Source organism: Panicum virgatum, chromosome 2N (genome assembly GCF_016808335.1).
Source record: "Panicum virgatum strain AP13 chromosome 2N, P.virgatum_v5, whole genome shotgun sequence".
Classification (NCBI taxonomy): domain Eukaryota; kingdom Viridiplantae; phylum Streptophyta; class Magnoliopsida; order Poales; family Poaceae; genus Panicum; species Panicum virgatum.
Window position 1 is genome coordinate 51,488,415 of NC_053146.1, and position 12,531 is coordinate 51,500,945.

Below are 12,531 nucleotides of genomic sequence, written 5' to 3' on the forward strand. Positions count from 1 at the left end.
TTTTCCTTTTCTTTTTTAACTAACTCACCAAAGATACAAGAGCTCTTGGAGATGCTCTTAGAGAAGCTCTTGAAGACTATTTTCCATCAAAATCTCTATTTCTAATAATTAGGATGAATATATAAAGTCTATTGCTAATAATTAGGATGAATATATAGAGTCTATTGAAGTTGCTCTAAGATATTTGTCTTACGAGAAACATGAGGCGGCTAGCACTTCGATGTTCGGTTCTCGACTAATAATGCTGATCAAGACCGAGAGCGGTCCACTGTTATGTACTCAATCTGTCTAAATTATATGTCGTTTTCACATTCTTAAATATATAACTTTTACTTGTATTTAGTTTAGATATAACGTATATAGGCTTTGTTTAGATACACTCAAAATTTCAAAATTTCATAAGATTCCCCATCACATCGAATCTTTGAACACATGCATGAAGTATTAAATGTAGGTGAAAAAATAACTAATTACACAATGAACTATAATTTGCAAGACGAAGCTTTTGAGCATAGTTAACTCATGGCAGAACAATAATTATCAAATACAAAAAAGTGCTATAATACTTTACACTCAAAACTTTTTGCATTTAAACAAGGCCATAGATAATCTGATTGTGCCGTGCCGTGCAGAAGATGCATTGTCGACTTGTCGTCATTCAACGAGGGCTTAGTCGTTGCGAGCGATGCTGCAACGGGAGGACGCTTGAAAGTCAAGGTGACGAGGCACCTGTAGCAATCCCAGGAATGCCACTGGGAATTGGTAAAAGGAAAGGGTCAGGTCATCCTTGCCAAATGCCAAGGTGTGATCGATCACCAGGTGCAGTGCAACCAACCGGATCCCACGCCTGAAAACAAAGGATTTCCCTTTCTTCTGAAAACAAAGGATTTCCCAGCACCAACCATGGAGTTGCCACGGGTTCCGCTCATCCTTCTGGCCGCGTGGGCGCTCGCCGCCGCGGCGGCGGACGTCCCCGCGGCGCGCAGCCCTGGCTGCGCGACGACGTGCGGCGACATCGCCGTCCCGTACCCGTTCGGGCTGGACCCGCAGTGCGCCATCAACGCCGAGTTCCGGGTCAACTGCACCACCGTCGGCGGCGCCACCAAGCTCTTCCACGGCACCCTGGAGGTGATCCGGTTCTCCGTGCCCGAGGGCAAGGCCTGGCTCAAGACCTTCATCTCCCGGCAGTGCTACGACCAAGCCACGGCCACCGTGTTCTACAACAACGCGTGGATGAACATCGGCAACCTGCCCTACGTGCTCTCGGCGGACGAGAACAAGGTCATCGTCCTCGGCTGCCGGAGCATGGCCTACATGCTCAGCGACACGGTAACAACTGTCTAACACTGCCCTCCGACCCGGCCATCACTACCGGAAACCGGCTGTTTGCCGAGTGACTGGAGCTCTGCCAGGAGCAATCTTTTTTTTAAGGTTTCCATCATCTTCTTCGAAGAAGCTACCAGTGATGCAGCTTGTATCTTCTGCAACCCATGCATGTGTCTCAGTACATCATCGGCTGCCTGTCGACGTGCGACGAGCCACTCAGGAACGGCTCGTGCTCCCGCACAGTTGGGTGCTGCCAGGCGGATCTGCCCCGAGGCGTCCGGTACTACGAGGGCTTCTTCAACTCCTTCTACAACACCACCGCGATATGGAGGCAGACCCCTTGCAACTACGTCACCGTGATGGAGATGGCGGCCTTCAACTTCAGCACCACCTACCTGACCACGAGGGTGTTCTACGACGCCGACGACTCGAGGACCCCGGTTGTGATGGAGTGGGGGATCACACGGGAGACATGCCAGCAGGCCAAGATCAACAGGACCGCGCCCTACGCGTGCGTCAGCGACCACAGCGACTGCGTCGACGGCGACGCCGGCTACCGCTGCCGGTGCTCCGACGGATTCAGAGGCAACCCGTACATCCAAGACGGATGCAAAGGTTCCTCCTCTTTCTTGCACACCTTCTCCCGGGTTGCAGTGCATTGTTTTTTTCCATCTATTTTCGTTCTCGTGTTCACGCAGAGCTAATAATTCAACGATTTTTAAGGAAGAATTTTTTTTGCGACTTCAGATATCGATGAGTGCCTGGACAATGTCACTTACCCCTGCGCTGGGATATGTGAAAATACGCTGGGGAATTTCACATGCTCCTGCCCGCGAGGGCGAGACATGGTCAATGGCGTTTGCGTGAAAAATCGAAGGTCAACTTGGATGGCGCCGGTTGTAGGTAGGTTGCTGAGGAGGCTGCATTAGCAAGCTCCCATTTCGAATCAGTTTCCCCCCTTCTGGCAGCGAACAAAAGCTACCAATTTCAAACTTCAATTTGAATCATCGATCACGCAGGTGCGAGTGTTGGCCTTGTGGCTCTTGTGATCGGCATCACCTGTGCGTACCTGGTCAGAGAGAGGCGAAAGCTACACCGCGTCAAGCAGCGGTACTTCCGGCAGCATGGCGGCCTGCTTCTGTTCGAGGAGATGAAGTCGCAGCAGGGCGTCGCGTTCAAGATCTTCTCCGAGGAAGAGCTGCAGCAGGCCACCAACATGTTCGAGGCGCAGCAGGTCCTCGGTCATGGGGGCCACGGAACCGTCTACAGGGGAGTTCTGAAGAGCGGCGTCGTGGTAGCGGTGAAGAGGTGCACGACGATCGACGAGCAGCAGAAGAAAGAGTTCGGCAGGGAGATGCTGATCCTATCCCAGATCAACCACAAGAACATCGTCAAGCTCCTCGGCTGCTGCCTCGAAGTCGAGGTCCCCATGCTGGTGTACGAGTTCATCCCGAACGGCACGCTGTTCGACCTCATCCGTGGAGACCACACTCGCCACATTTCCTTGAACACTCGCTTGAGGATTGCTTACGAGTCCGCTGAGGCGTTGGCCTACCTCCACTCTTGCGCATCGCCGCCGATCCTCCACGGCGATGTCAAGTCGACGAACATCCTTCTAGATGGTGACTACACAGCAAGAGTCTCCGACTTTGGCGCGTCCATCCTAGCGCCAAATGACAAGTCACAGTTCGTCACTGTTGTCCAAGGGACTTGTGGGTACCTCGACCCGGAGTACATGCAGACATACGAACTAACAGACAAGAGCGATGTGTACAGTTTTGGAGTAGTTCTCCTAGAGTTGCTCACGCGCAAGAAGGCATTCAACCTTGAAGGACCTGAGCAGGACAAGAGCCTGTCAATGGTTTTTATATGTGCAATGAAGGAAAACAAGCTCGAGGATATCCTGGATGATCAGATCAAGAACGATGAGAACATGGAGTACCTTGAGGAGATTGCGGAGTTAGCGAGGCAGTGCTTGGAGATGAGTGGTGTGAATAGGCCGTCAATTAAGGAAGTTGCAGATAAGCTTGATAGGCTGAGAAAGGTCATGCAGCATCCATGGGCACATGAGGATCCTGAAGAGCTGGACAGGTTGCTCGGGGAGCCGTCTGTGGTGAACTCGGCTGGTACTACAGGAAATTTCAGCATGACAAACAAAGCTGCCATGGGCCTGGAATCAGGGCGTTAGTTGCAGCACTCCACATAGAAAATATATGCACATTCTTCTTGACTGTGCAATGATTTGCAGAGGATCTATATGCCATTCTACTTATGCATTATCCTACCTTGAGGCATTCTACTGCTTGACCTTGCCTTGCCGTCAGGCATTGAAGGAACTGAGGCATTCCTGTGTTCAGGTTACCATAATTTGGTCTTTCAGTGGGTCACATGATTGAGCATCTACTGAAGATTTCCAAAGAGGATCGAATGTGGGAGGATTTCCAAGGAGGTTGTAGTCGATGACATTTGCCATCAAGCCACCTACATTGTACAAATTACAAAGAGATACATTGGAAACTATATGTATAAGCACTTGTTTTGGGAGTTGGGGCCTCTCTAACTGAGAAATCATTTATCCAGGACAAGTCCAATAACCGAGACCAAAGGGCATGTGCAAAGCAAAAAAAATATTCTGCACGACCCAGGACTCGAACCCAAGACATCTCACCTCGCGCATAGCATCTTCACAACCTCACTCACACAACACATGCGGTTTTAGATAGAATTATTTTCTTTTAAATTAAACCGTGAAGAACTCTTTAGTCCCGGTTGAAGTCACCAACCGGAACTAAAGGTCATTTTAAGTCCGGGAACATATCTGGTGGAAACCGCAACCTTCGTGAAAACCCGTGCAAACCATGGCAAAAATATTGTCTAAATTCACCAAAAAATCACATATGTAGATGATATGATGATACACAACCTTGTAAAATATCTTGTCCAAACTCGACTTCGTTTGAACGAAGTCGAGTTTGGACAAGATATTTTAGAAGGTTATGTATCATCATATCATCTACATGTGTGATTTTTTTGGTAAATTTAAACGTCTTTTTTGTCGTGGTTTGCACATATTTTCACGAAAGTTGCCGTTTCCACCAGATATATTCCCTTTTAGTCCGGGTTAGAGCCAACAACTGGAACTAAATGTTTAGGATTTTTAGGCTCCAACCGGGACTAAAGCTCTCTGCCACCCCTAGCCATTGGACCCTGGACTAAAGGCTTCATTAGTCCCGGGTCAACTGTGGTCGGGATTAGTATGCTGGATCAAAGGTTCTTGGGTTTTTTGTCTACATGACACTCTCAAAATGATGATTTGTACGCTGCACACCGAACTTCTTGAAATAGTCTGCAGCACATCCTGAATTTGTGTTTTTGTGCGATGCACATTGGCCCCCTTAAACAATTTTTTTACAGCTTGGGAGGTGAGAGAAGGCCGGGTAAAAAGACCAAAATACCCCCCACAGCCTTATCTCCTCGCTCTATCCATTCGCCGCGCCCTCCCCGCGCCCCCCGTCCCCCGGACCCGCGACGGCGGCACCCCGCTGAGAGCGCGTCTGCCGCCCCTCCGTCCGCACCGCCGCCCGTCCACGACACCGAGGCCACGGCGGGGCAAGGCGGGGCATGTTGAGGGGCCACGGCGGGGCATGACCGGCGGCGGGGCAGGGCGCGGCCGGCGGCGGAGCTCGAAGCCGCCGGAGAGGGGCCCCTGCCCTGCGCGCTCGAGGTGGAGAGGAGGGGCCCCTGCCACCGGCGCGGCGGACCTCCGAATCCGGGAGAGGGAGGTGGGAGGGCCGCCGGCGGAGCCCGCCCCGCCATGGCCACCGCGTGGGCGCGCGCGGGCGGTTCCGCGGTGCCGCCCTAGTGCCGCGGACCCCGGCCTCGCCCTCTTCCCGGCGCGGAGGAGCTCGAGGCCGCCGGAGAGCGCGCTCCGCCGTGGCGCCCGCCGGCCCGGACGCCGCCACCGCCTCCACAGCCGCCGACGCCGCGCCGGCCTCCACCGCGGTCTCCATGTTCCCCTCCTCCAGCAGCACGACGAGGAGCACCTTCGCGGCCAGCCTCGCGGTCGCCGGCTCCCGCACCGCGGCTACCACCCCGGCCACGACCCCCGCCGGAACCGGCCTCGCCGCCGCCTCCATCTCCCTCTCGACCGCCCGCAGCGCCGCCACCACCTCCCCCGCCGCGAACTTCTCCTCCGCGCTCAGCAGCGCGTCCCTGGAGCCTGCCCCGCTCGCCGACGCCGAGGCGGACGATGATGCCTGCGGCGGGTGGTGCACCGGCAGCCTCCACTGCGTGAAGCTCTGCGACGCGGACGAGGAGGACGACGGCCCGACGTTCCTCTGCGCCCGCTGGTGCTGCCGCTGCGGCGGCGGTGGCGTCGACGCCGCCGCCGCCTCCACCACGGGCGACGCGGACGCCTCGGCGCAGGGCGTGGCCGAGCCGCCGCCCTTGATGCCGCCGCTCCCCGGCACCACATTGTTGTGCAGCATCGCCGTCGGGCTGACACAGGAGCACCACATTGTTGCTCAAGCCGGAAAGGCGAAGAGAGAAGAAGAGAGGTGAGGAAGACAACGACAACAGCTAAGGGCAAAACAGTCCTATTATCTAACCTCACAGTTGATAATGAATAGTTTATGGGATACAATGTGCGGTAGACCAAATGGTGCTTAGGCGGTGTGCGAGAAACAAAATCGACTTTGACAGTATGTTCTACACAAAATCATGCTTTCGCAGTGTCCTGTGGACAATTTTCCCAAGATTCTTTCTGTAGTGATATCAAATAAATTGACAACACTAATTGGTCATTGCACCACTGGAATAACTATTTCAAATCATGTCACCAGAGCTATCTCTTGTACAATAGCTAATTATAGAAGGAAATAACATCAATTGAACATCTGTAAATAATTCCTAACTTAGAACAAGATGTTAAAGTTGATGTAAACACAGCATGATATACTGGCAAGCATTAGATGTTACATAGGACAGCTTTGCTCTAGCTGTACTATCTGCTCTAGTGTTCTGAGATCAATGGAATTCTACAACACGATGAAAATTTTCAGTAGCAACAATGACAGGACAGCAGATATAAACCCGAAACAGGAAATTCTTAAACCTGACGCTGTAAAGTAGTTTGCTCTATGGACATTCTTCTCCTTTCATAGCACCAAAATACCACATATCTGAGCTTCCAAGCTCTCTTAATAACCTTGAAGGTCTCAATATCACTGCATATTCACTTACTTGAATATGTAAATGCAGAAGAAGATGCAACAGTGGGTTAGCAGTTGTCACTAAGTGACAAATGAGTTTATTCTGAATAAATTACGATCAGACAGCAATTTGCATTGCAATAATACGGACCTAATTGAAAAGGTGAAATAATAATGCCCTTGTAATTCAGGATAATTTGAATGACTAGACTAAAGGAACATATGTAGTTTCACTGTGAATGACTTTATTTGGAGAACAGAAGTAAATAGGCATTGAAACTACAGGTTTCAATGTATCTGTGACAAACAAGCAATCATCAAGGATCATTAAATCTAGTGACAGTGAGTTTGACCACCTCACAATTTATCCACCAGCCCAAAATTTGACAAAAGAACCTCACAGAAAACAGATCATTAGATCTAGTGACAGATGAGTTTGTCCGCCCCTCACAATTTATCCAGCAGCCCAAAATTTGCCAAAAGAAATGCTACAATTTTCGTAGCCCTCACAGAAAACTAAGTGACCGGAGGCAGGTGAAGATATCAACTTCCTAAACGGGTACACGCAAAAATGGAGACTTGATGCAGGTTCAGTCTACATCTTGGCTTCCTTGGCGTCCTGGTACTCAGCTTCAGGAGTCTGGTCTCCACCGCTACTGCTGCCGCCGCTGCCTGTGCCGCCGCCGCCACCTTGCTGCATGTGCTCTCCAATCTTCGACACTGCCTTGTTTGCGGCTTCAAGTTTCTGCTTGATCTTGTCCAGATCGTCCTCAGCCATAGCTGCCCTCAGATCAGAGACGGCAGACTCGATCTCCTTGGTGACTTCAGCAGGGACCTTGTCCTTGTACTCACTGACGCTCTTCTCGATGCTGTAGATTGTGGTATCTGCAGAGTTCTTGAGATCAATCAGGGCCTTCTTTTCCTGGTCCTTTTGAGCATGCAGCTCAGCCTCCCTCACCATCTTCTCAATATCACCCTCCGACAAACCGCCAGAAGACTTGATGGTAATTTCTTGTTCTTTGCCGGTGGATTTGTCCTTCGCTGACACCTTCACGATGCCATTGGCATCAATATCGAAGGTGACCTCAATCTGGGGCATGCCTCTTGGAGCTGGTGGAATGCCTTCGAGCTGGAATTCACCAAGAAGTTTGTTATCAGTAGCCATCTCCCTCTCACCCTGAAGCACCTTGATTCCAACCTGTGTCTGGTTATCTGCAGCGGTGGAGAAGACCTGGCTCTTCTTGGTTGGAATTGTGGTGTTCCGGTTAATCAGCCTGGTGAAGATGCCACCAAGAGTCTCAATTCCGAGGGAGAGGGGTGTGACATCCAGCAACAGGAGCTCCTTCACATCGCCCCTCAAGATGCCACCCTGAATAGCAGCACCCATGGCAACAGCCTCATCTGGATTGACACCCTTGCTTGGTGGCTTGTTGAATATCTGAGAAACAACCTCCTGGACCTTTGGCACCCTTGTCATACCACCAACGAGTAGAACCTCATCAATCTCATTTGCAGAGATGCCAGCATCCTTGAGGCAGTTCACACAAGGGATCCGAGTCCTCTCGATGAGGTTGCCCACAAGTGACTCAAACTTCGATCTGGTCAAGGTAATGTTGAAGTGCTTCGCTCCGGAGGCATCAGCAGTGATAAAGGGGAGGTTGATTTCAGTCTGCATAGTGGAGGAAAGCTCGACCTTGGCCTTCTCAGCAGCTTCCCTGAGCCTTTGCAGCGCTAACTTGTCCTTGCTCAGATCAATGTTGTCAGACTTCTTGAACTCGGCAACAAGATACTCAAGCAGCGCACCATCAAAATCCTCACCACCAAGGAAAGTATCACCATTGGTTGCCTTGACCTGAAAGGTGTTAAAATTAATTAAGAATTAGAATGCCTATTTCAACATCTGCATATAGAATCTGGGCAAGATGCGCGAAGAAAATTACCTCAAAAACTCCATTTGATATCTCAAGGATTGAAACATCAAATGTGCCACCACCCAGGTCAAATACAGCAATAAGGCCCTCCTTGTTGTTCATTCCATATGACAGAGCTGCAGCAGTGGGCTCGTTGATAATCCTCATCACCTCCAGTCCAGCAATCCTACCAGCATCCTTGGTAGCCTGACGCTGAGCATCATTGAAATAAGCTGGGACGGTAATAACAGCCTTGGAGACTGTCTTGCCAAGGTAAGCCTCTGCAGTTTCCTTCATCTTGGTGAGAACAAATGCACCGATCTGGCTTGGGGAGTACTTCTGGCCACCCATCTCCACCCAGGCATCACCGTTCGGTGCCCTCACAATCTTGTAAGGCACCATCTTCATCTCCTTCTGGGTCTGTGGGTCATCAAAAGTCCTACCAATCAGACGCTTCGACCCACGGATTGTGTTCTGGGCGTTGGTCACCGCTTGCCGGCTCGCAGTGATACCGATAAGCAGATCACCATTCTGATTCTTGGCGACAATGGACGGCGTTGTCCTCGCGCCTTCTGCATTTTCAATCACCCGTGGTGTCTGCACAAGCAAATTCATCCATCACTTCCTGACAACCAGTATCACAACCAACTACCGATTGAACATGTACTCCTATTACAGCAATTTGAAGCCATGATACTAATTACAGGTTGATATCAACTGATTTAAACTAGTAGCAGCTTTTGAAGTCATGAAATTTGTTACAGATTGATACAACATCTAACTTACAAGGAACAGGGCATTGCAAGTTCCTGAGTGGACAGGGGAAAACACACACCTTTCCCTCCATGACGGAGACGCAGGAATTCGTTGTGCCCAGATCGATCCCGATGACATCTGCCGCCGCCGGCTTTGTGCTGCACAAACAAAGCTCACTCAGGCATCGGAAAAGTGAAGAACGAAAATGTCACGGATGCAGAACGGCTGATGACATGACATCTCCAGTTCCTAATTACCTGAGAGCACGAGCTACAGCTCCGAGCCTGGAGAGCAGAGGAGGCGCCGTTCGCTGTGCCGCGGGAGCCTAATCAGATCGCGCAAGCAGAACAGATCAGCACATCGGATCAACCCAAACACCATAAGACGAACGCACAACACCAGAAATTGCTTAAAATTAGAACTAGGGCTCTGGCCGAGAGACATCAGGCAGGTGCAGGGGATCAGAGGCGGCGCGGACCTGGGCAACGGCGGAGGCGAGGGTGCGGCCGGACCTGGCCAGCCTCGAGGCGACGAGAGCTCCAAAGGCCATGGCTGGCGCTCGAGCTTGGGCGCGGCTCCCGGCGGCGGCGGCGCGAAGGGGAGGAGGTCAGGAGCAGGATGCGAGGTCCGAAAAACCCTAGTGGGCGGCGGCGGCGGCGTTAAGCGTGCGCTCGTCTTAAACCCCTCGCTGTCCGCGGCACTGGCTTGCGAGAGGGGAAAGAAATGGCAGCCAGGGGCATTTCCGTGATTCTCAGCGGGCCAAGTCTGAGGCTGACGGTGGGCCACGAGGGCGTGGGCGGAAGCTTCTAGACGGCACCAATCCGCCCCCCTGCCCGTTGTGCTGGGGTTCCCGATGACTTTTCAATCATGTCCCGATCGTGGGCGAATGATTCCCCCTCTTTTCGGTTGAGACATTAAGGGGGTGTTTAGTTGGTGAAAATTTTTGGTTCAAGTGTCACGTCAATAGTTTGACCAGATGTCGGGAGGGTTTTTCGGACACTAATTAAAAAATTAATTTCAGAACTCACTTGGAAACCGCGAGACGAATCTTTTGAGGCCTTTGACCGCATCATTAGCAAATATGGGTTACTGTAGCACTTATAGCTAATCATTCACTAATTAGGCTTAAAAGATTCGTCTCGTCGTGTACATCCAAACTGTGTAATTAGTTTTGTTATTTAGTTACATCTAGTACTTCATACATGTGTTTAAAGGGGAGGTAAAAATTTTTGGGTGAAAATTTTTGGGAACTAAACGGCCCCTAAGAAAAAAAATGGTAGCCATCGCGATCTCTTTCTTGCACAACAATAATGGTGAAATATATAGTGGTATATTACAGTTGCAGAAACATGCACGCCTGGTACAAATAAGACCATGCGTGATTCCATTTGGTTTCATTTGGATATTGAGTTTGTTTTTCATAATCTGGGCTTAGGAGCTCCACAACCTTCTAACATCCGGATTGCATAGCTGTTTAAGTATTGCTTTGATCAACATCGACATGTTGTAGCATTGTGAATAATTTGGTAGCATTGTGTACTTGTTCCATGTATTTATGCAATATTTTCTATACATTTCCAACAAATCTTACATAAAAAATCGGATAAATTTATAGAATAAGTTCCTTTTAGTCAAACAAATGGTCACCACACTATATCGAAGACTTTATTAGCAGCTTTTATAGGATGCATTTTGTAATAAGAGAACTAGGATAAAAAGTGAAGCACAAGTTTGCAAAATTCATATAAAGCACACGATCGCTGGCTCGCTGCATCCAGTGTTCAACATTTCGGCGAAATTTCGCAAAATTCGCTGATTTCGCCCCCTCCGAAATTTGAAAATTTTGGAAATAATAATTTAAATATATTTAAAAGTATTTTTAAAAATAGTCTAAAAATAAATTCAGCCGAAATTTCGCGAAATTCGGTGATTTCGGCCATGTCCAAAATTTTTTGACAAACGAAATTCAAAACCCTGGCTGCATCTATTAGCACTGAACGGACGCATTCATTTTTTTTAGGGTCAACGGAAGGGGAGAGCATCCCCACCTGATTTTTCATTTCATCATGGCCCCTAACGGCCCGCGCAGTAAACAAAATTTTTGCCCAAGTACACTGATTGGCGTTTTACATTGCCAAACTAAAGATTGCACCCCAGGAGTCAGCTACACACGCATCTTTGCGAGGTAGCCTGCCCTGCCAAAGTCTGCCATCTTCCTTGGCCAGCCGGAGGACTTCTCGATGCGTGTCCTGCTCTTGTCTGAAGATCACGCCGTTCCTCCGCTTCCACAATTGCCAGCAGCAGAGTAGGAGCAGGGTCATGCCACAAGAACACTTCTCCACCCTGCTCATAATTAACGGACGCGTCTATTAGCACCGAACGGACGCGTGGCATAATTAACGAGTCCGCACATGGAGGCATAGAGGCTATATATATATATATATATATATATATATATATATATATATATATATATATATATATATATATATATATATATATATATACTAATCTACACCCTAGGTGTAGAATACTATTCTACACCCAGCACCCAACCAACCTAGCCAGCCCACCAGCTAGCTAAACCAAACCAACCCGGCTCCCACCACCCGGCCCGATAAGCCCACCATCCCGACTCGTCTCCCCAACCTATCCAGCTTCTGCATTGGGCGAGCATGAGCCGCGCGGCGAGCGGCGAGTGCAAGACCTCCCTGGATCGACGGCGCGCGGGGCCAGCAGGGCGGTGGCACGCAGGCCGGCGAGCGGTGACGGGCGCGGCTTGCGTGGGGAGTGGCGGCAGGCGCGGCGTGCCCGGGGAGCGGCGGTGGCGAGTCGGGAGCCACGACAGCGGCGTTCGCGAGCGCCGGCGCTGGGTCATGAGCGGCGGCATCAGGGGCTCACAAGCAGATTGAGCACTCCCCGCCCCCCTCTCTCTCGGTTCAACCCACGAAGCTCCCTCTCTACAGCAATGTCGGGCGGAGCTGCGTGCATGGCGCAGCGCCGGTGGGTGGGGGTTCTCAAGTGGCTGCAGAAACCTTCACCCCCTCCGGCAGATCGTGCTGTTGTCATGGACGTGCAATTTGTCTACTGATTTGGATGTGCTAGGGATTCAATTTTTTCATCAGATTTTCTCTATTTTCGCTATGAGGGTGGCATGCTAATCATCGGATTGTGAAGGGGAGAAGCAGCGTAGAGTCAGGGTGAGCCCCGTGCCTCCACACACCTTCCGCGCCCCTCCCTGTTCTTTCAATTTTTTGTTATCTCAGTAACTGGTTAAGTGAGTAATTTATCCAGCCATCCTAGTAATTTAACTAACTTAGAGAATGAGG

At 50.4% G+C, this 12,531-nt stretch overlaps 3 protein-coding genes across 3 annotated transcripts; 1 reads left to right on the forward strand and 2 right to left on the reverse strand.

Moving 5' to 3' along the window:
* Window positions 1-790: 790 nt before the first annotated feature.
* LOC120661091 (putative wall-associated receptor kinase-like 16) lies at window positions 791-3,917 on the forward strand. Its single transcript, XM_039939793.1, has 4 exons — window positions 791-1,329; window positions 1,506-1,941; window positions 2,074-2,229; window positions 2,346-3,917. Exons 1-4 carry the CDS (start codon window positions 904-906, stop codon window positions 3,512-3,514), a joined length of 2,187 nt encoding a protein of 728 aa, XP_039795727.1. The 5' UTR covers window positions 791-903; the 3' UTR covers window positions 3,515-3,917.
* Window positions 3,918-4,805: 888 nt separating this feature from the next.
* On the reverse strand, window positions 4,806-5,843 carry LOC120662734 (translation initiation factor IF-2-like). Its single transcript, XM_039941819.1, has one exon. The coding sequence runs from the start codon at window positions 5,841-5,843 to the stop codon at window positions 4,806-4,808; it is 1,038 nt and encodes a 345-aa protein (XP_039797753.1).
* A 991-nt stretch (window positions 5,844-6,834) lies between these two features.
* On the reverse strand, window positions 6,835-9,929 carry LOC120661092 (heat shock 70 kDa protein, mitochondrial-like). Its single transcript, XM_039939794.1, has 5 exons — window positions 9,681-9,929; window positions 9,460-9,527; window positions 9,282-9,360; window positions 8,477-9,043; window positions 6,835-8,388 (listed from the first exon to the last, which is right to left on the reverse strand). The coding sequence occupies exons 1-5, from the start codon at window positions 9,750-9,752 to the stop codon at window positions 7,132-7,134; spliced, it is 2,043 nt and encodes a 680-aa protein (XP_039795728.1). The 5' UTR covers window positions 9,753-9,929; the 3' UTR covers window positions 6,835-7,131.
* Between the last annotated feature and the right edge of the window lie 2,602 nt (window positions 9,930-12,531).